This window comes from Engystomops pustulosus, chromosome 7 (genome assembly GCF_040894005.1).
Source record: "Engystomops pustulosus chromosome 7, aEngPut4.maternal, whole genome shotgun sequence".
In the NCBI taxonomy this organism is placed as follows: Eukaryota; Metazoa; Chordata; class Amphibia; order Anura; family Leptodactylidae; genus Engystomops; species Engystomops pustulosus.
In genome coordinates, this window is record NC_092417.1 from 21,281,219 (window position 1) to 21,305,079 (window position 23,861).

The 23,861-nt window shown below is 42.7% G+C and overlaps 1 protein-coding gene and 1 long non-coding RNA gene across 2 annotated transcripts in view; one reads left to right on the forward strand and one right to left on the reverse strand.

The window, feature by feature from the left end:
• The window catches only part of LOC140069389 (uncharacterized), a 34,877-nt gene extending 22,537 nt beyond the window's left edge, over nt 1-12,340 (forward strand). The window contains exon 3 of the long non-coding RNA XR_011848784.1: nt 12,190-12,340. This is a non-coding gene — a long non-coding RNA (uncharacterized lncRNA). The remainder of the gene's footprint in view (nt 1-12,189) is intronic.
• The window catches only part of NTRK1 (neurotrophic receptor tyrosine kinase 1), an 83,009-nt gene that overhangs the window by 44,240 nt on the left and 14,908 nt on the right, over nt 1-23,861 (reverse strand). Inside the window, exon 2 of the mRNA XM_072115051.1 lies at nt 475-549. Coding sequence (XP_071971152.1) covers nt 475-549 — 75 coding nt within the window. The remainder of the gene's footprint in view (nt 1-474; nt 550-23,861) is intronic.

Here is a 23,861-nt window from a genome sequence, read left to right on the forward strand (position 1 = left end):
GTATTTTTCTTTTCTAAAAACAGAGCCACACTTGTCCATAGCCAGTGTCTACTGAATACTTTGAGTAGATACAAAATGATTCTGGTGTCTGTGATAGGCAATATGACGAAAATAAGGGAATTTGTATTGCATAAAATATTTGGAAGAGGTAAAACAATATATTGACGCAAGTTTAATAAGGAATGAATATGGAAGGAATGTAGACTGGATGACAATGAAAAATGGGCCTTCAAGGCTGTCTCACATCCTCCGTGAGGAAACCAGGGATGTCGGAGTGAACTTTGTCTTCGTTCTGGCCCCAATTATGCTCATTTCTTTCCACCCCAGGCTCAAGGTCACGTCCCTTCTCCTCACACTTCCTGAATCATTTGTCTTACTTTCCCCTTATGGCACCAAGAGACATTATGACAAGGAGAATTAATGTCTCTCCACCCGGAGACAAGTACAGGACAGAGTGTGGAGTAGAGTACTCACAGATTTTTCAGCTCTCTGAAGTTCTTCATGTCCATCTGAGTTAGGTTCAACAAGTCCTTCTGGTTCTCGATAACACTGTTGGATAAGACACAAGCGTCAATCAAGATGGAAGGATCCCCCGAGGAAGAGGTCCTCGAGGCTATAATGTCTACTTTACAATGTCACCACAGATACATAGATTGGGTCATTATACTATAATGCTTGACTGGGCTCAATCCTTTGCTCTTGTTGACCTCTACAGTCTAACGGACCATAATTACTATCATCAGAGGAGGACATTGTCAAGAGACACAGTCATGGAAGATTGGGATTCAGACTTGCAAGAAAACATGGATTGTCTTTGGATTAAGAATTTAGAAAGTTATACAAATTTTAACTTGCACTAATTGTATTATCCTCAGTGATCACCTTCTAATCCCACATCTTACTACTTCCCAGAGGACCTTCAACCTCTCCTGACTCACCTGTTTTGGTGAAAACTGGCTTTTTTATATTATTATATTAAAAATAATAATTTTAATCATCTTTTGTTATTGTGCCATTTTTTAAATTCTGATTTTTAATATCTGACTAAAGAACAAGCGGCGGTGGGAATGAGCATCATCTAAAGTGATCATTTGCTATTCAAAAGACATCTACCACCAGGATGAAGGATTATAAACCAAGCACATTGACATACTGGTGTGTGCCCCCTCTGGCAGGATCTTCTCTTCTTTTAGCTTCTTAAGCTTTTATAAATTATGCAAATGAGTATGAGGAGCTGCAGGCTCCATTGACATTTATGGAGCCTGGAGCCCCTTAGACTCATTTGCATAATTTAAACCTTTTTTTTCCACAAAAACAAGAACAAGGAAATCTACCATTTGTTTTTACAAACCTATAATGCTGTATGCTGTAGCGCCACTGGTGCAGAAACATATCTTGTCTAATCCCTGAACTGAGTGGTTTTGCTCAAAAACACATTTATACAATTCAGGACCTTGGGAAAGCTGTGTGCTTCTGGCTGCCATACATTAAGACATTAAACGGAGCTTCCTCAACTGTCCAGTAATGACTAATCAACCTGAGCTGTATTACTCATACGCAGCAGATGGTTCAGCGATTGATTACTTCTGCCTGTTAGGGACAACACAGTGATGACGTATTCTTGGCTTATGGTGGGCAGGACAAGGGTGCAGTATTGTATAATTGGGGTGAGGAGAAGCACCGGGGCAGCCACGGGAGCAGTTATTATCATTGTATAATAGTTTTTTCAGCAAAACCACTCAGTTCAGCAATTAAACAAGGTATGTTTCTGCATCAGCGTAACTATAGCATTCTCAAGGTATGTTTGGCTCATAATGCATAAAATCAAATGGTAGATTTCCTTTAAGAAGCTGAAAGAAGAGCAGATCCTGCCAGTGGGGGTACACACCAGTATGTCAGTGTGCTTGGTTTACAATCCTTCATCCCGGTGGTAGATGTCTTTTAGGTAGCAAATGATCACTTTAAATGACTATGCTCAACTGAAAAGAAGTTGGATATTGCTTTTGTATAAGGCTTGTATAAGGCCGGTATACATTGCACACTATGGGAAACACAAAATAGACCAAGCTACATCTTTCCATCCTGCTCCCTCCTGTAGAGCGATGTGTATGCTCAGTGGAGGACATGAGATCCTATGGGGGACGGATACACTCAGGGAGGTCCCCTTTGATGTCACTGTCCATATGAGGACAGTTAAGTTACTTGGAGAAACACCCCTAACATCAACGACCGGCTGCTGCCGATGTTGACTCCTCCTCCTGCTATCAGGGGTAGGAGCAGAAGGAAGTATCCCATTCTATGGGATACAGTGGGCATACAGTGGGATAAGCCCTAGCCCTCCATTGTAACGGCACGTTTGTGAATCTACCCAATATATACTAACATCTAGGTGATGTGAACCTAGCCTTAGAGATGCCAGGTCATGAATAATTTTTCCTCTTAAAAATAATTGTCCCAGGAAGTTCTGGAAAGAGAGAGTAGGAAGATGGACTAAATATGCATGACTGTGTCTACAAAATGGATGGTAACCCAACAAGCATTGGTTCCACAGAATCACAACCTTCCGTGACACATAGACATAGAACTTGTAAGAAGAGGATTGTTAACACCCAATTGTTTTCTTTAAAGGACTGAAGAAGGACTTACGGTAGTTGAGATGGTTATGACTGATAGTTTTGTAAGGAATACTTATACTACTAAAGCAGCATGACGTGAGAGCCGGCGGGAGCTCTGTTTGACATACACATCTATTTGACATTTATGGAAATAGACTCCTCCTTCTCATGTGATCCAAATCCAGATCTCCAACTCCCACTCAACTCACTTGAGTTCCAAATCAAGTTACATATAAATAAGACTTCACATTAAAACACAAAAAGTTAAATTTTAAGGGTTAAGGAATGCAGAGAGAACATCAATCAATAAATCAAAATTATAAAAACATCTTGTAAGGAAAAAAAAAACTAGCCTTTAGTTATGTCCCCATAAATCAGTCCTGTAAATTTTCTTCTTTGATGTACAATAATTGACTATTTCTGAAATTATGAAGACAAAGCACTGCATCTTCAAACAGGGCCACCCACTTCCACAACTCCTCAGTAGTCAGAAGACCACCTGAACTTTGTTTCCCCCCTTGGAGAGTTCGCAGCTGCAAAATCATTGGCCGGTCAGTGGCTCAAACCTAAAATGCTTTGATAGTTCCCGAGAGGGTTATTGTACAATGACATTAATAAAAAACCAGATTAGGAAGTAAGTAATTCTGTTTGGCCTAGACAGTGGGAGTCACATCTGGAGGAAGCTCAGGTGATAAGTCCAGGGCTCTACACAACCAGGAGGGACAACATGGTTCTTCCACTTAACTCATTCATCCCATTCATGGACATTTACTGAACCCACAAAATGTAATTTTAGTCACAAGGTGCAGCTCAACCATTTCAAGATCTTAGATCCCAAAAAGTTTTAATTTTTTTTTACATTTTTCCCTTATTGTTAAGGAAGTGTTACGATAGAGAGAATGGGTCTATGGTATCCACAAGCTGGATATTGAATTCATTAGGTTATGTGTATCAAGCCATTTTCTTGCCAGATTTGATCCTCCCCTGTCCTTACACAACAACAACCTAGATTATAATGAGATGAAGGCCTCCTCATGAAGTAGGCACAGCCTAGGCAGGTCTTGCAACCATCTACTAGTAAGCCTGGACTAGGAAGCAAAGCCCTACGCTACGTGAGGCCATCATGATTGGGGGATGAGGGAAGGGATAACTTCAGGACCAATTGGTCTTGGCTTTCAGCTGTCAAGGGGAGTTGATAAAGTAGTTGAGTTCATAAAGTATAGAATGAAAAGCCACACATGAGGAAAAGCACAACAGTAGACATCACCTAACCTTCCCATCCATGGTTTGGCGGTGATATGAGTTTGGAGTTCTATCTTGGGTTCTGATACATTACTGCAACCGATGCAACCAAGTTGGTGGATAGAGGTACCGGTCCTGGGTAAGGGCTCTGGACTCCCCAGAAAACCATGTTAGGAAGCATATGTTTTAGTTAGGCAATAGACACCCTAACAGTTGGTTAGTGAAGTCTTTGAGCTTATGTGGATGAAAGTAATAATAAAAGGATGGGAGAATACATTAGGATGCCAGATTTTGTGGCTCCAAGGGCCCACCCAAATTTTATCTTATGACTGTAAATTTGATATGGTTTTATTATGTTAAGCCGATGCAGGAGTTTGAACTTTCATGGGCTATGGAAATAGTGGTGGTGGTTGGTTGGTTGGGGAAGGGTCTTTATGATGTATTCAACTAACCCCTTTCATGATTTCAGTGAGCTTTCTGATTTTATGGTCCTACCTTTTCGCTAGTTTCGCCAATTCATTTTTTTTAACTGCTGAGGATGGCAAAGAACCTCCATCCTGGAGAAGCTGGATCAGTGTTATTCAATGTTTTCCTATTACCCTGATTTTCTTAGGTCTTAGTCTAATTTCACCAGCAAATTAGAGAGATCAGATACTTCAGATCCCTGGATTATAGGGATCATGGGGATGGATTAACCAGGGGCATGGATTACACGTCGCTCTCTTATTACATGACTACCCATGACATCTTCTGCATAAAATATATCATATATATATATACAGATTATTGCATTTTTAGCAAAATATCTAAAAAATAATTAAAATGATCCAGAGCATTGACATTATGCAGAACACTAATTGTACCACAGTTCCCAGCATGCCCGGGCTTGACCTCACTGTTTGTGTATATGGAGAAGCTGAGAGAATAGACAGATGACATCGCTCCCAGACAGGTATTAAATTTCCTCGCCCCCCATTCTCCCTCTATCCCACCGATAACACCCACTAGTAAAGTGTGTGCTGTTAATGAAGTGGGTGTCCTCTTACACCATGAGGTCATCGCTCTTCATCTACCGAGTGGGCTCATCCTATTATCACCTTCCATCAATGGCCTCTGCTGTTGTATCAGATGAAGATGGAGAATGTATGACACACATGTAATCAGTGCAAACACTGAATTATTTCTTCATCTGTCACAACAGATAAGGCTGGGTGCCAAATAGGTGGGAACCCAGAGGATTTATGACCTGGAGGATCTCCATATACATGTCCTCCATTTTCTGATGCCTTAAGTTCATGTGGGTGTTTTGGTGACGGAGCATCTCCATGGAAAATATCATTTACATTGGAAAAAAAGTCTTAACTTAGGTCACATGATAAGACCATGGTGGAATTACTGGATTGGGATGTGTCACCTTCCAGCCTGAGCAAGAATCATAGATTTTGGTTGGTTGATATGGGCAATCTGGTGGCAGATATTTAGAAAATTAATACATAAAATAGATCAATTTCTCTGTGGTAGGCAATTAGATATTTAATTACATTCAATTAAAGTGCTACTGGAGCACCTAAAGGGACATACCTCTGACTAAGCTAATCGGATAGTATCTGGGTCTAAGGAACTTTTATAGGCAACTGTGGATGTGACATTTACGGAACTTACTATTTCAGTCCATTCTGGGGTAGACACAGACTTGGAGAGACATGAAGGACATTGCTTGGTAGATTGGGATACCCAATGGTCTCCAAGCTCATCTCTTCGATGAACCTATGAACTGAAGGGGGCACATCAAATACAGTATGGTGGCATCATTGCTCATCTGTGGATATAGCATTTAATTGCATTTGTGGCATAATTAGTAATTATGGAGGCAAATCTATTGACGACAATATCATGGAGGAGTATGGGCCTACATATGTTTGTACAATACTCCTCCACCCTCCACAGTGGGATACTCGCTGCTGCCATTAAACAAGTCCACGTCTCGTCTTTAGGTTGAGTTGTAGCATACAATTGTCTCATTATAAGTGATGGCCAATCTAATATTCATACATTATACTCATGTCGCTTGTTTGCCGTGTTCTTGGCATCGCCTATATAGTATTTGCTGTTGAACTCTTTCCAGGTCTCGGGAGGGGGTTATTAAGCACAATGAAGGGAAGTAATATTGTTATGCACCAGTCGGACGTCCATCTCTGGAGACTGGATTGATCATCTTAATTTACTGACTGGTGCAATAGACAGGGACTGGGTTCAAACCAGATCAACTCATGCAAGGTAATTCCACCACTTCTAACTATATCTCACCCCATATGCCCCATGGTCCCTGGTGTACTGTGCATTAGAATATTTGCAGATTGATATGATGTATGACTACAGGACATGAAAACTAGCCATTACAAACAGGGAACAATGGAGGGGATGAGATGTATGCCATGGCTGGATCAAAGTTGAGTTGAGAACCTTAGATGGTCAAAGCCAACAAGCAATTGCCCATGTTGCCTTTCCTAAAAACCAAGAATTGAGGATCTCTATTCATGATAGCTTTCTAACTTATATCTAAGACTTAAGAACAAGTGATTTACCTTGGAGGAGACCAGCATTGGCAGAGGTAAAACTTGAAGTTCTTGGATCCCAATACAAAATCTGTAAGAGCCTGTGCTTTTATTATGTATGAACTCCTTTTTTGAAGCGCAAGTTGTCACAATATGATCCACTCAATAAAGTTTATTGTTAATTGAAAAAAACTTTTGGGATATGCTATTCCCCTATTTTGAGCTTATCCTTAAATTCGGCCAACTACCTACAGAGATGTTTTCCCTTTTTTTGGAACAATCCAGGAAAGTTGACAAGATACTATACTATAAAACTTTGTTTATCCCCAAGGGGAAACAATGCTACGGCATTGTAACAAATTCTACGGCATTGCTACGGTATTCATAAAAAAGATACAAACATAAAAAACAACACATCGAAAATATCCCCAATTCTCCCATCAGATCGAACTTCAAATATGTTGTAGAGAGGAATGACCACTGGTAGAAAGGATCGCCTGTAGTGTTCCACATGGGTTTTATGTTCCAAGACACGACCTCCAAGGGTGATATTGACCAGTATCCTTCTCTCAATGAGATGTAAAACTGTCCAGCTCTACCCTGACAATGCGGCTAGCCTTCTTACTGACCTTCTAAGCCTTATTCAACTCTCGAGTACCTAGCCCAGTCCCGAGGCAGATTGCCCCAGGGTTGTGCTTGCAACAACCATTTCACAGAACATGGCCAGGAGGACCTGTCGACAGATATTAAAGGATTGTAAATAGTGTTGAGTGGCCCGGGAACCACAAATTCAGGTTCGTACCAAACTTTGGGTTCAATTAATTAGAAGTTCAGGACTGGGCCTGGGTTCCACTCAAATCCTCCTGCTGTTAACTCTTTAAATGCTTGGGTGCTGCCATTTTGGGGAGGGTCGTTGCTCCGTGATGACGTCATTGGGAGTGACGATCCTCCCCAATATGGCGGAAAACGTGGCAACAATAGTTTAAATGCCACTAGTCACTTTGCCAGCGGTATTTAAACAGTTTAATACGAGATCCTGAATGTTACAGGTGGGAGTTCGGGTCCAGACTTTAAAAATTCTAAATTTAATCGGTCCGCTCATCACTAATTCTCATTTCCTCAGGATGCAACGGAACCATTTTCCACAATTTCTCTGTATTATATTTCCAATTAAATTGATGGTCCAAATTAACCCCAAGACATTCGTAGGTGTCAACAATTTCCAACAAAGCCCATTTGCATCATTCCATGATAGATGCAATAAGGTCACAGCGTTCTCCCTTAAAATCGTAAAGTCATCCCAAAATGTTTGCAGATGGCACGAGGGGGAGCTGTATTTAATTTTAGATGTGTAAAAGGGGATAAATCTGTGCCTAAGGGATGCCCCACGTGTATCATCTCAATTTATGACAAACAGATGACCAATTACTAATTGTAGACAACAAAAATGTAGAAATGAGGGTCTGGACACACGAAGGTGATCATATCAGTCAATTTCATTACAAGGAGCTGATGTCTCCCCCTTCATAAAATCATTACGAGATGATGCGGCTCAGGGACTGATTTACAGGTTCCCCTCCACTCGTTAGAGAAGACATGGACCAGAAATGTGACAATTATATGACATTTTCAATATTTTTTAAATAACCATAAATCTGTCGCAAGGTTTTTTATTAAATTATCACCTTCATAGTGAGACATAGAGCCGAATGAAAGCCGGGGGCAATATATAACTAAGTGCACTTTATTACTATTATGCGTATGTGTGGCAATGATGCCTGCAAGCATGAGGTCATGGATATCCATACAGCAAGAGGCAGGATCTGCCTTAAGAATATGAGATCTGCTTGGTCCGATAGAACCTATAAACTACAATACATGGATATCTACTGCATCTGCAGAACTTCATGTATAGGTGTAACCAGATGACACTGTATGGGGCTGCCATTGTCGCATACTTATGGGTCATCATGGGGTCTGAAGGATCTTGAGATGGTTTCCCTACACCCAGGGCTGCCATAGGGGGGGGGTCAGGCCCGGCGCCAGCTCCCGGCCAACCCGGGCAAGTGCCGGGGCCCCGGGGTACTGGAGGGGCCGACTCGGACTCCCGGATCAATTGTACCAGTGTCACTATAAGACACTGGTACAATTGATCACCATCGGGATCGATCTGGTCGGGAGCGCAGCATAGAGGCAGAATTTAAAACTCACCTGTCCCGGTTACCACGATGCAGTGCTCCGCAGGGTATGCAACGGCTCTGAAGCCGGCGCACATGATGACGTCATCGGATCACGTGTGCCGGCTTCAGAGCCGGCGCGTACGGGAGGCCCAGGCCGAAGACAGCTGCAGGCGCTGCTCCGGGGGAACAAGGAAAGGTAAATTATTTTTTCTTTCCCGGAGGGGGTCAGTGTGTCATCAGGGAGAGGAGGGAGGGAGGGGGTCAGTGTGTCATCAGGGAGAGGAGGGAGGGAGGGGGTCAGTGTGTCATCAGGGAGAGGGGGGAGGGAGGGATGGGGTCATTGTGTCAGCAGGGGGGGTCATTGTGTCCGGTGGGGGGGGGGGGGTTCAGTGTGTCCGCAGGGGGAGGGAGGGGGTCAGTGTGTCGGCAGGGGGGGGTTCAGTGTGTCCGGAGGAGGGGGTCAGTGTGTCCGCAGGGGGAGAGGGGGTTCAGTGTGTCCGCAGGTGGAGGGGGGGGTTCAGTGTGTCCGCAGGGGGAGAGGGGGTTCAGTGTGTCCGCAGGGGGGTGAGGGGGTCAGTGTGTCCGCAGGTGGAAGGAGGGTAGTCAGTGTGTCCGCAGGGGAGGGGGGGCAGTGTGGCCACTGGAGGGCGGCCCACAGAGGGGCCCACTAAGGCTCTGTCGCCCAGGGGCCCACTAAAACCTGGAGCCGGCCCTGGGGGGGGGGTTATTGTGACTGTGTTCAGGGGGCAGAGAGGAGGAGAAAGGGCCCCAAGTCACAGAACACCCTCTCCATTCCAGGGTGCAGGAAACCCACTTTGGCCCAGATTATCAGTCTATGGTGGGTGAGGGGCCCACAAAATTTGTCAGTCAGGGGCCCCAAACTTCTTAGTGGCAACAGTGCCTCAACCTCTTCCTTCGAAACCTCTCCAACATGTCTCCTCTCCCTAAGCTCCTTACCTTACAGGAGGAGAACAGTTTATAGCCACTTAACAGGCCACTAAGCTGGACCAAGAGGAACTAAGAATCTGCTTCTCCTTACCCATCATATGTATGTGCACCCATGCTTCATGGACATGTTGAGTTACAGCTTTGATAATGGTTGAGTTAACTATTCTATGACTTCACCATAGCCCCTTGAAGGCCAAATGGCCTCCTTGAGCGTTACTGTCCGTAAATGGACCATGAATGAGCATTGTTAATCTGATGGTCAGAGTAGTCCATCAGTGAATACATGCCAAAAATTTCAAGACAATCCTGGGAATGATAAGGTTTAATTAACCTCTTACCACCAATGGACATTCTTATTCAAGCTTGGCGTTCCATCATTGACGGGGCCTATATCTCAAGACTTTAGCCCATGAAATGTTGGTCCAGGTTATGAAGTCCGGACCCAGTAGTGCCCATGTTAGCCCAGGACACCAGTCATAGCTCCTGTTTTAGGGCTATATCAGTTGTATAATTTCTTTGTAGTGCCCGATGATCAAAGCAACCAATCACTGCACAATATCCATTGTTTGTTCAGTATTCAAACTGAGATCTGATTGGTTGCTCTAAGCAACAAAGACAGGATTATTATGAGCCTAAGCCATAATGCATCAAATATAAGATATAAAAAGTTATAAATATCCATAAGAGGTGGTAATAATTGTAATATCTGTAGTATAACTGAGTCTGATACTGAAGACTGGGGGTTTGGATGAGAGTTTAGGTTCTTCCTGGGATAAAACCCTTTTAGGAGTCGCAGATTATCACTAATAGCCTCTAATGCAGCTGGGATTCGATTAGGAGCAGTGATTAAACTTGGCCGTCCTGATTCGATTGCGCTCACAAGTCCCCGAGCTTCCTGGTGTCGATAGAATATTCCATCGTATCGCTTGTTCTACACATGTTCTGATCACATCAGACTCTACATTCCCACAGTACGGCTGTAACATTAAACTTCCCGGCCTCCTCAGGACTCATCATTCCTGCTCCAGTCATAATTCACCGCAGACTCCAGTAATGTAAGATTTTATTACAAAATAAATACATTATACATGCAGAGAGCTCCCAGCATGGAACAATATATGACCCCCCCCCCCCTCCTCCAGAAGATATATGATGTTATATCTCTACTTCCAGCTCTCTCCTGTCATACGCCATATTAATCATCATCCGTGTGATATACGATCAGGACCGCAGCCAGAACCTACATAGATTCATGGGTCGTGAAAGTCATTCCCAACCCTATTCCATGATGGGGAACTCCCCAAATTTTTCTTCCCTTTGAATAATTATTAAAATGTTATGTCTTAATAAAGAGTTGGTGTAGATTTGCGCTGTATAGTAAATCTAGTGACCCATCATTCGCTAGACCCCACTTATTTCCAGACTTTTTTAGGACACAATTGCATAAATTTACATAGCTCCATCATATTCTGCAGCAATGTATTGATCATGGGGGACAAATACTAATAAAGTAAGACAGTACTGAGTCATATTAAGCAGTGGGAGTGAGAGCCCTACTTACAAGCGCTTACAGTCTATGAGAATGACAAGATTTTGAATACCTGCAGTCACCACTAGGGGGAGCTTAGTAACCTATCGCAAACTGTATATATATGCCCCTAGTTACACGGCAGGATCTTACAGTCAAGCTTGGAAGTAAAGCTGCCTGATTGGCTGCCCATTTCTGCAGCCCATCAAGCGACACATCTAGGTTAGGTGGAGCTGCCGAACGGAGGACGCTGAACCTAAAGGTCAGGTCCGCTCATCTCCAGTTGACATCACAACGTCCACACTTGATGTTATTAAAAGCTTTCATTTAAGTAGAATCAGTAATTATTACAAGCAGGTAAAGGGTTAATAATAAAGTATATGGGAGCCAAGATAGATAATGTCCACCTATTGACACCACAATAATCTAGAATCCAGAATATTCTAACAGCCTCCACTGTTAGAATGTAACCAGAAGACCTAAAATGAGAATATTTTAGTGTCATTCAAGGACTTATGTAGAATAGTGTTAGACCATGGATAAGTAGGATCCAGTCCTGGTTGGATTGACCTTGTTTCTCCTACATGACTAGACCCTGTATAGGGCAATCTTCTCCGGAGGAACTAAATTTGGTTCAGCCATGATGATAATGGTTGTTTTAGGAGGCTTGACCCAAAGCCATTTAGATTTTTCTTAAAGGGCCCCTCTATATATACTACTTAGGGTCTTAGCTCAATCCTAGAAGGGAACATCATGGAGAACGTTTTTGGATGGGTCTGGTGGTGGCTCTGTCTCCTCTGGTAGATGGCGTCCTCAGTCAGATGTGATCTGCTCTTACGACAGTGATGATAATGTACGTAATTAATTAGTCATTTTTATTTAGTCCTCTGTTGTTGCCTCGTTTGATATCATCAACCTTCCAATCGATAAAGGTCCGGGAGATTAAAGAGGCTTTAAAACTCCATTACCCCCCAACCTATAAATTAACTGAGATTATGATCTGTGACTGACTCTTTAATGATGCGTTATCTGCAGGAGCTGTAAAGCAGTAACTAATGGAAGACATGCTGTTCTCCTGAAGATGTAATTGGTTAAAGACCTTGCTGTCTCTATCTCCTCAGACTCATGAAAGATCAAAGAGCCGACGTCCTTCATGTAATTAATAAAGAAACGCAGGAGCAGAGCTGCTAACAGGGGATCTATTCATTTATGGACCACAGGGAGGACAGGTGACGACGTAATGGACTGTCCCTGACTGGATGGGCTGGGGACGAAAGCCACCGAGTAGCTTGCACCTTCCTGGAATTGCCAGATTTGATAAAGTTTTTGTCCAAAGAATCGGTAAGTAACAGATGTAGACTGATCTTACAACTTGTCTCTGTCTCTTCCATGACTCTCCGACGTGAAACCCTTTATAAGGCAAAGGGTTATTAATAAAATGGCAGGTTTATAATACTGCCTGAGCCAAGATAAGCGGCTTTCACATTGGCCACTTACTGACACTAAAAGAAGCTACACCCTCATCTCTTCTACCGGGTCTCATTGAGACGGAATTACTTTAGTATGACTAGAAGGGAGAGGATGCCTTACGAGGTAGGCGTGGTTTTCCTTATCCCATCCTGGAAAACGTTTTCCCAGAATCCCCCTAGTGGAGCATCCATGGCTATACGTCTCCACACGCCTAAGGTGGCCCTAATTGTCAGTCTCTTTAAGGAGAACTCTTACTTCCCGACCCTAGAAGGGAGAGGGTTAGTGATAATATCACAGGTATGTTGCCCTGCCTGAGCCAAGATAAGCAGTTGTTACACTGCCGCGTGCTAACAACAAAAGGAAGTGTACTCCAGACCAGGGGCGTAACTTGAGGGGGTGCAGGGGGTGCGGTCACAACCGGGGCCAAGAGGCTTTGGGGGCCCAAAAGGTGTCACTTTCCCGTAGGAGAAGACTAGTACTATAAACCTTACATTATAGTCGGGCCCTGGCACAAACTTTGCACTATGGCCCATCAGCTTCAAGTTACGCCACTGCTCCAGTCTATTCTACCAACTCTCATTGAAACTGGATTTGCTTATTATCATTAGGATGTTGAGGGTTAACAATAAAATGACAGGTTTATTGCACTGCCAGAACCAAGATGAGCAGGTCTCACACTGGCTGCTTGCTGGCAACATAAGAGCTTATACTCCACCATCTTTTATACTGTAAGATCTCATTGAATCATAATCACTTGACCATCTCTAGAAGGCCGAGGGTCAAACCTGTCACCAGGAATGTCATTTTTAAGCTGGTGACAAGTTCCAAAAGCCTAATGCTATACTGATTTTAAAAATGCCTTGTCAGCATTAATTTTAATTCACATTACCTGGCTCCCTGTCAGCAGTGTGTAGTGAGTCCCAGTGGGGGAAAGGCAGATGCAGCCTGTGTGTGCCTGTGTCTCCTCATTCATTGTTCCTCTTCTCCACACCACCGCCCTCCCTCCCCTGCACATGCACATGACTGACACAGGCACACACATGCTGTCGCTGTCCACTCCCTGTGACTCGCCTGCAAAATGCTGTTGATCCCTGACACGAGATGCTGGCAGGGAGCCAGGTAATGTGAATTAAACTTATATAAACTATTGAAATGATTCAGAATGCTGACAAAGGCATTTATAAAATCAGCATAGCATAGGCTATTGGAACCTGTCACAAGCTAAAAATCCCATTCCTGATGACAGGTTCCCTTTCATGATTAAAATGACACGCGTATTGTCTAAAGCAAGATAAGCAGCTTTCACATTGGCCTTTTGTTGATAACAGTTAATACTACACTCAAGACTCTTCTATCAGTTCTCATTACTTCATTTATTATCACTAGAATGTGGAGAGTTACTAATAGAATCACAGGTTGCACTGTCTAACCCAAGATAAGCAGTCGTTACACTGGCCACTTGCTGACAACAGAAGAGGTTAGAGTCCTGACTCTCTATTTAACTTCATTAAACTCTCATTTAAGAAGAAGGGAGAGAGTTAATAATAAAATGACAGGTATAGTTCCAAAACCAAGATAAGTAGATTTCACATTGCCCTTATGTTGACATCAATACCAATACAGGCGGTCCCCTACTTAAGAACACCCGACTTACAGATGACCCCTAGTTACAAACGGACCTCTGGATATTGGTAGTTCACTGTACTTTAGCCCTAGGCTACAATAATCAGCTGTAACAGTTATCACAGGTGTCTGTAATTAAGATTTATTGTTAATCCTGGTTCTTATGACAATCCAACATTTTTAAAATCCAATTGTCACAGAGACCAAAATAATTTTGACTGGGTTACAATTATAAAGTATACAGTTCCGACTTACATACAAATTCAACTTAAGAACAAACCTGCAGAACCTATCTTGTATGTAACCCAGGGACTGCCTGTACACCTATAAAAAATATACTCCAGACCCTTCTACCAGCTTTCCTCAAAAGCAAATTAGGCTCTTTCACATTGGCGTTGAGTTTCACGTTCGTGGTTCAGTAATTTCCACAGATGCCTCACAAAGCCATTGATTTCAATGGGCGTTTTCACATTGGCTTGTATTTTCACTGATCCACTGTCTGTGACAAAAATGACCTATTTTTTACACGGATACAGATCACGGAAGGCACTAGATGAAACAGATGAGGCTGTAAACCAAGGTGTGATGCTTTCAAGGCAATGTGAAACCTTCACATTTTTTTTCTGCCACAGAAACAAAATGGAAGAAAAACAGAGACACGACAAAGACAAAACGCAACTGCAACACAAAGCGCAACTGAAGCTGAACACACGCGCCAATGGCAAAGAGCCCTAAGACTCAGTTCTCATTGAGGGAGATTTATCAGAGGTGTCTGACAGCAGAAATGTTCTAATTGCCCAAGGCAACCAATCAGAGCTCAGCTTTCATTTTCCCACAGCTGTTTTGAAACATAAAGCCGATCTCTGATTGGTTTCCATGGGCAATTAGAACTGTTTTACCTCAGAAACTTCTGATAAATGTCCACCATTAAAACCCATTGAAGCCAATACCAGTTCTCATTAAAACCGAATTAGTTTATTATAAGTAGAATGTAGAGGGTTACTGATACAATGACAGGTTTCTTGCATTCTGATTGAAAATACTGTACATTTATTAACACTAGAATTCAGAACATTATCAATAAAGTCACAAATTATTTTGCACAGATTGAGACAAGCAGATTTCACATTGGCCTTTTGTTGAAATTACAAGATGCCACACTCCAGAACCTCAGTGTAATAGCATCGCTTTATCACCACTGGTAAGCGGAGGGTTAATAGTCACGTGACTGGTCTATTGTCCTGCTCCAACCAAGATAAGAAGTTTTCATGCTGCTTTACTGACAAAACGAAAGAAAAAAAAACGCCTCCATGGAAACTAAATCACCTTCTGATTATTAGCAGGGAGATGGTTAATTCATAAAATGACAGTCTCAGGCCTCTTTCACATTGGCGTTGATTGTCACGTCCGTGGTTCTGTGATTTCCACGGACGCCTTACAAAGTCGTGGATTTCTATAGGTGTTTTCACATTCGTTTGTATTTCCAGTAATCCGGGGAAAAAAATTATGAAACATGTCCTATTTTTTTCATGACTGCGCATCAGGGAAGCCCATGGAAGTCTATGGGTGCGCAAAAAAACGGATGAAACAACCGTTTTTTCACTGATAGGACTGAAAGACCACGGGGGACATTAATCATAGTCTGTTTTGAGCGCCTTTTAGCGCAAAAATCTTGCACGGCAAAGTTCGGCACTTAGTGGTTTTGAGTCCCTGCGCCATATCTGACATAGTGAGTGCGTCCTATACAGATGTTTGCACAGGATCTATCACACATTTGCGCCTAAAAAGGCGCAGAAATGCATCTACTCTGAGCAGGTGCACTTCCAAAAAACTTCCCTTTTCATTACTAAAAACATACATTTTAGGTTCCCAAATGAAAAATTCCCTCCATGCAACATGGAAAATACTTCGGAGCAGTTTTATAATGTAAAATTTCTCCAGTAACGACTTCATCATTGTCTATGGGATCATCTCTGGGAGTGATTATTGTCTTATTGTACAGATCTGAGAATATTATCAGACTCCATTTCATGTAAATTATAATAAAAAAGGCAAAGACTCATTTCAGCAAGAATTAATTTTTTTTTACATCTCTGTAACTTTTAGTCCCTGCAGTTACATCACAATGATAGTTTTTTGTGCAGAGATGAAGCCCTGAACGTTCTGTCACATTTTCTCAGTCTCCTTTCATTATTGCTCACAAATGAGATCTAACAATTTGAGAAAAATTTGGCGCTAATTTAGGCGCAAATGAATCGGACATGAGACAATTCCAAAACTAATTTACTAAGGCAGAACTAGATTCATCATAGATCAGGAGCCAAAAAGAAGAGCAAACCAGGCGCAAAAACAGGCGAAGCTGAGACCCACTATGATTAATGTCCCCCCAAGTGTTACGTTTCAAAGCAATATTAAACTTTCATTTTTTTTTTTTGTGCACACAGAGACAAAATAGAAGAAAAACAGAGGCACAAAAGAGACAAAACACTACTGAAGCTGAACATCAACACCAATGTGAATGAGCCCTTATTCTTCAGTTGTGCGCCCTTTTTTTTTCGGTTTTGTCTCCGTAATTCATCCGTTTTGTCTCTGTGTTCGCAAAAAAAACTGAAGGTTTAACATTGCTTTGAAAACATCACAGCTGGTTTTTCAGCTGTGATGTCAGCACAAACTTCAACAATTACCGTTTTGCGCTGCATTTAAAAGGGGATTGTGCCGCACACAATCGGATTTCATGCCGGCTTTCATGCAATACAAATCGAGGGGCGGGCCGTTGGGCGATCCGACGAATTCTGGCTGAGTGCGGGATTTAACATTTGAATTTGTGTCGCAAGCCATGCACTTACATGCACCAGGAAGAAGAAGGTGAACTCTGGCGGACCTGAGCGGGGAAGCGACACATGCAGGATATCGGGAGAATGATCTTAGTGAATCGCGCTGGAGTCCATGATCATCGGACAACGCACAGCGGGGATCGCGCAAGGGACGGGTAAGTAAATATGCCCCATAGACTTCTATTGTTTTCTGTGATCCACATCAGTTAAAAAAATAGGACGTTTCATAATTTTTTCCACGGATAATGGATCAGTGAAGATACAAGCCAATGTGAGAACACCTGAAGCATCCGAGGAAATCACTGAACCACGGACGTGAAAAACAACGCCAATGTGAAAGAGCCCTAGAACCTCTATTGAAACAGAATCCCCTTAGAAAAACAATTAGGAAAAGGTTTAATGGTCAAAATGATTCATCTGTTCTCACAATGGAGCCAAGATAAGCAGTTTTCACATTGTGCACAAGTTGATACTACAACAAGCTACAGGCTCTTGGACTGGAAGGGGATCACTTTACTACCAGCTGAAAGCATGGGGATCATGATAATGTAATATATTTATTGTACTGTCTAAGACAGTGATGGCGAACCTTTTGGAGACAGAGTGCCCAAACTACAACCATAACCCACTTACATGTCGCCAAGTGCCAACATGACAATGTAAGCAGTAACTTATTGATCTCTGCTGTATCACAGGTTTTAATCGTATTGGTGTCTTGAGTTCACCAATACAATAGAAAGATGATGTAGAAATTTGGATTGTAGCTTCCCTCCAGGGTCTTCCCTCAGAGGACCCTGAGCAGGAGCTCCAATGACAATCCATCTCTATCCACACCTTCTCGCTCCTCCTGTAGTCCTGGCAGCCAAATAGTGCTGAGCATGCCGCGTCCTGGGCTGTATTGGATCACAGGATAAAAGCTTAAGTCCTAGCTGGCAAACTCTGTGTTGGGGTGAAGGCCTGGGTGCCCACAGAAAGGGCTCCGAGTGCCACCTCTGGCACCCGTGCCACTGGTTCGCCACCACTGGTCTGAGAACCAGTTTTCACATTGACATGACAACAAGCTGAACTCTACACTCAATTAATGACCCTATGAACTAGTAGGTAGAGGGTTGATGGCGGCAGCATATAGTATGTCTATTGTTCCATTGCTCTGCCAACATAACACAACATAAGACGTTTTCTCACTACTAACTAACCATTGAAACGGGTTGAGATATAATGGTCATCCCCAACTTCCAATAGGGCCTGTCATGTACCGAAACACCATCATGTGGACGGAAATCCTAAGTTTCATTAGTATTGATAGAGATGTAACCAGAGCTCCATACATGATGGATCCGGGTACTGATGGGTTTGCTGAGGTCAAACCTTTTAGCATTTGCATCAATTTAGTCTTAATCCTCCCTTTGATTTGCTCTGACAATAGGGGGCGCTATAGTGAACACACAGTATAATAAACCAGGTAATAGCAGTGGAGACCCGGCCATAGATCCCAGGCATGACCCCCATGTCCGCCCCACCCTCATGTCACATCCATTACTCCTTTGGCCTATTTATGATGATCGACTAATATATTTTATGTGTAATTATGTGGGCACCCATGAAATGGTATGTGACAGCTGCCCAGTGACAGCCCCAGGGGCAGCCGCTGCCCCTCACGGATAATGTGCACAGGACAGGAGAGCCGCCAGTAATGAGTGTGACCCCCGGGGACGTCCATTAAATAATATGATGTTAGAGAAATGCGGCTGTGTATGGAAAATCAATAGCGAGGAAGGGGCCGGCATGGAGGGGAGCAGAGGACTAGCCACCAACAAAGGACTGACACAGAACGGAGGATAAACGATAGATAATAGATTATTGATAAACACATGATAAATAGATATGAGATGGATAGACAGGTGATTGATTGATAGATAATAAATAATTGCTAGATAAAAAGATTATGGGGGCCATTTATCTTATTTCCCCCTTCCCCAAGCTCTTTTTGCGCCTTTAGTGAGTCTATTTTGTCTTTGTAAAAAAGGCGTAATTTTGTTGCGCAAATCATACTTGCTTTTCCTAAGCATGGTCAGGACTTGTTTTTGCCCAATTATTTGCGTCCATATAGGCACATCAATGTGAAGTAAGGCGCAAACATCTGGAAGCAGGAGAAATACCAAGAAAAATTAGGCGCAAACCAGGAAACTGCTAGACAGCGAACTGCAGGAAAAAGGCACAAAAGATGGCGCAAAATACCACAATGCACCCAAAAACTCACTAAAATACAACAAAAAAAGGCGCATCAGACTAAGATAAATGACCCCCTATATATACTGCTAAATAGACAGATAGACAACATGTAATTGATAGAAAATAGATAGATAAATAGATAGGAGATAGATAGATAGATAGATAGATAGATAGATAGATAGATAGATAGATAGATAGGAGATAGATAGATAGATAGATAGATAGATAGAAAAAAGAAAGTCCAAGCAGCACAGACCATTTAAATGGGGTGGCTGCAGGCGTCCTGGGACAGGGCGTAGGTCCCTCAGCAATATATTGAAGAAAGCGGGCAGCACTCCAAATTGTAGTGAAAAAAGTGTAAGTTCTTTATTCCATAGTCAGCAATCAAACAGCGACGTTTCGGTCCCTAGAAACCTTTCTCAAGCCCTTTTTTCACTACAATTTGGAGTGCTGCCCGCTTTCTTCAATAGATAGATAGATAGATAGATAGATAGATAGATAGATAGATATGAGATAGATAGATAGATAGATAGATAGATAGATAGATAGATAGATAGATAGGAGATAGATAGGAGATAGATAGGAGATAGATAGATAGATAGATAGATAGATAGATAGATAGATAGATAGATAGGAGATAGATAGATAGATAGATAGATGGATAGATAAATAGATAGGAGATAGATAGATAGATAGATAAATAGATAGATAGGAGATAGATAGATAGATAGATAGATAGATAGATAGGAGATAGATAGGAGATAGATAGGAGATAGATAGATAGATAGATAGATAGATAGATAGATAGATAGATAGATAGATAGATAGATAGGAGATAGATAGATAGATGGATAGATAGATAGGAGATAGATAGATAGATAGATAGATAGATAGATAGATAGGAGATAGATAGGAGATAGATAGATAGATAGATAGATAGATAGATAGATAGATAGATAGATAGATAGATAAATAGATAGGAGATAGATAGATAGGAGATAAATAGATAGATAGATAGATGCGACATGAGATGATAGTTTTCAGGTAGAGTAGTAATTTGTAGTCTTTCTAAGACTTATTAGCTACTCTCTCCTCAGTTCCGCCACTACTGGATGTGTGTGACAGCCGGGATCCGGGGAGATCTTCTCCGCTGTAGATCCTCTATCACAGATCAATCTCTCATCACTGAGACATTTATATGTATAAACAACACACTCAACTTAAAAGCTGTGTAAGACGATAACTCCCAATACGCAGCGCAGCAGTCATGTGTTATGTCATCCCCCAGCCCCCAACATCATCCACAGTCTACACACCACAGCAGCTACACGGGATCCACATATCCCAGACCCGTCATCTACATGAGATAGATAACATATAGATGATAGATAGATAGATAGATAGATAGATAGATAGATAGGAGATAGATAGATAGATAGATAGATATGAGATAGATATATAGATAGATAGATAGATAGATAGATAGATAGATAGATAGATAGATAGATAGATATGAGATAGATAGATAGATAGATAGATAGATATGAGATAGATATGAGATAGATAGATAGATAGATATGAGATAGATAGATATGAGATAGATAGATAGATATGAGATAGATAGATAGATAGATAGATAGATAGATAGATAGATAGATAGATATGAGATAGATAGATATGAGATAGATAGATAGATAGATAGATATGAGATAGATAGATATGAGATAGATACATATGAGATAGATAGATAGATAGATAGATAGATATGAGATAGATAGGAGATAGATAGATAGATATGAGATAGATAGATATGAGATAGATAGATAGATAGATAGGAGATAGATACATATGAGATAGATAGATAGATAGATAGATAGATAGATAGATAGATAGATAGATAGATATGAGATAGATAGGAGATAGATAGATAGATATGAGATAGATAGATAGATAGATAGATAAAGTTGTTTTTGCGCCTTTTCATATTGCCGCAATGTTTTTGCACCAGTTTTGCAACTGAACACCCAACTAGAGGCGCAGCAAAAATACCAAGTTTTCCTCATTTATCCTTCCTATCCAAATTCATCACTAGCAACTTTTTCCGTGTAAGCGCAAAAACACTCCAGCCTGCAGATGACGTAGACTAAAAAGCAACACTGAGATCTTCTGCAGAGCAGTGTGTCCACTTTATAGTACAGCAGCAGAGCAGTGTATCCCCTGTATAGTACAGCAGCAGAGCAGTGTATCCCCTGTATAGTACAGCAGCAGAGCAGTGTATCCCCTGTAAAGTACAGCAGCAGAGCAGTGTATCCCCTGTAAAGTACAGCAGCAGAGCAGTGTATCCCCTGTATAGTACAGCAGCAGAGCAGTGTATCCCCTGTATAGTACATCAGCAGAGCAGTGTATCCCCTGTATAGTACAGCAGCAGAGCAGTGTATCCCCTGTATAGTACAGCAGCAGAGCAGTGTATCCCCTGTATAGTACAGCAGCAGAGCAGTGTATCCCCTGTATAGTACAGCAGCAGTGTATCCCCTGTATAGTACAGCAGCAGAGCAGTGTATCTCCTGTATAGTACAGCAGCAGAGCAGTGTATCCCCTGTATAGTACAGCAGCAGAGCAGTGTATCCCCTGTAAAGTACAGCAGCAGAGCAGTGTATCCCCTGTAAAGTACAGCAGCAGAGCAGTGTATCCCCTGTATAGTACAGCAGCAGAGCAGTGTATCCCCTGTATAGTACAGCAGCAGAGCAGTGTATCCCCTGTATAGTACAGCAGCAGAGCAGTGTATCCCCTGTATAGTACAGCAGCAGAGCAGTGTATCCCCTGTATAGTACAAGAGCAGAGCAGTGTATCCCCTGTATAGTACAGCAGCAGAGCAGTGCATCCCCTGTATAGTACAGCAGCGGAGCAGTGTATCCCTTGTATAGTACAGCAGCAGAGCAGTGTATCCCCTGTATAGTACAGCAGCAGAGCGGTGTATCCCCTGTTTAGTACATCAGCAGAGCAGTGTATCCCCTGTATAGTACAGCAGCCGAGCAGTGTATCCCCTGTATAGTACAGCAGCCGAGCAGTGTATCCCCTGTATAGTACAGCAGCAGAGCAGTGTATCCCCTGTATAGTACAGCAGCAGAGCAGTGTATCCCCTGTAAAGTACAGCAGCAGAGCAGTGTATCCCCTGTATAGTACAGCAGCAGAGAGGTGTATCCCCTATATAGTACAGCAGCAGAGCAGTGTATCCCCTGTATAGTACAGCAGCTGAGCAGTGTATGCCCTGTATAGTACAGCAGCAGAGAGGTGTATCCCCCTGTATAGTACAGCAGCAGAGCAGTGTATCCCCTGTATAGTACAGCAGCAGAGCAGTGTATCCCCTGTATAGTACAGCAGCAGAGCAGTGTATCCCCTGTATAGTACAGCAGCAGAGAGGTGTATCCCCCTGTATAGTACAGCAGCAGAGCAGTGTGTTCCCTGTATAGTACAGCAGCAGAGCAGTGTATCCCCTGTATAGTACAGCAGCAGAGCAGTGTATCCCCTGTATAGTACAGCAGCAGAGCAGTGTATCCCCTCTATAGTACAGCAGCTGAGCAGTGTATGCCCTGTATAGTACAGCAGCGGAGCAGTGTATCTCCTGTATAGTACAGCAGCAGAGCAGTGTATCCCCTGTATAGTACAGCAGCAGAGCAGTGTATCCCCTGTATAGTACAGCAGCAGAGCAGTGTATCCCCTGTATAGTACAGCAGCCGAGCAGTGTATCCCCTGTATAGTACAGCAGCGGAGCAGTGTATCTCCTGTATAGTACAGCAGCAGAGCAGTGTATCTCCTGTATAGTACAGCAGCGGAGCAGTGTATCCCCTGTATAGTACAGCAGCAGAGCAGTGTATCCCATGTATAATACAGCAGCAGAGCAGTGTATCCCCTGTATAGTACAGCAGCCGAGCAGTGTATCCCCTGTATAGTACAGCAGCAGAGCAGAGTATCCCCTGTATAGTACAGCAGCAGAGCAGTGTATCCCCCTGTATAGTACAGCAGCAGAGCAGTGTATCCCCTGTATAGTACAGGAGCAGAGCAGTGTATTCCCTGTATAGTACAGCAGCAGAGCAGTGTATCCCCTGTATAGTACAGCAGCCGAGCAGTGTATCCCCTGTATAGTACAGCAGCAAAGCTGAGTATCCCCTGTATAGTACAGCAGCAGAGCAGTGTATCCCCTATATAGTACAGCAGCAGAGCAGTGTATCCCCTGTATAGTACAGCAGCAGAGCAGTGTATCCCCTGTATAGTACAGCAGCAGAGCAGTGTATCCCCTGTATAGTAAAGCAGCAGAGCAGTGTATCCCCTGTATAGTACAGCAGCGGAGCAGTGTATCCCCTGTATAGTACAGCAGCAGAGCAGTGTATCCCCTGTATAATACAGCAGCAGAGCAGTGTATCCCCTGTATAGTACAGCAGCAGAGCAGCGTATCCCCTGTATAGTACAGCAGCGGAGCAGTGTATATCCTGTATAGTACAGCAGCAGAGCAGTGTATCCCCTGTATAGTACAGCAGCAGAGCAGTGTATCCCCCTGTATAGTACAGCAGCAGAGCAGTGTATCCCCTGTATAGTACAGCAGCAGAGCAGTGTATCCCTTGTATAGTACAGCAGCA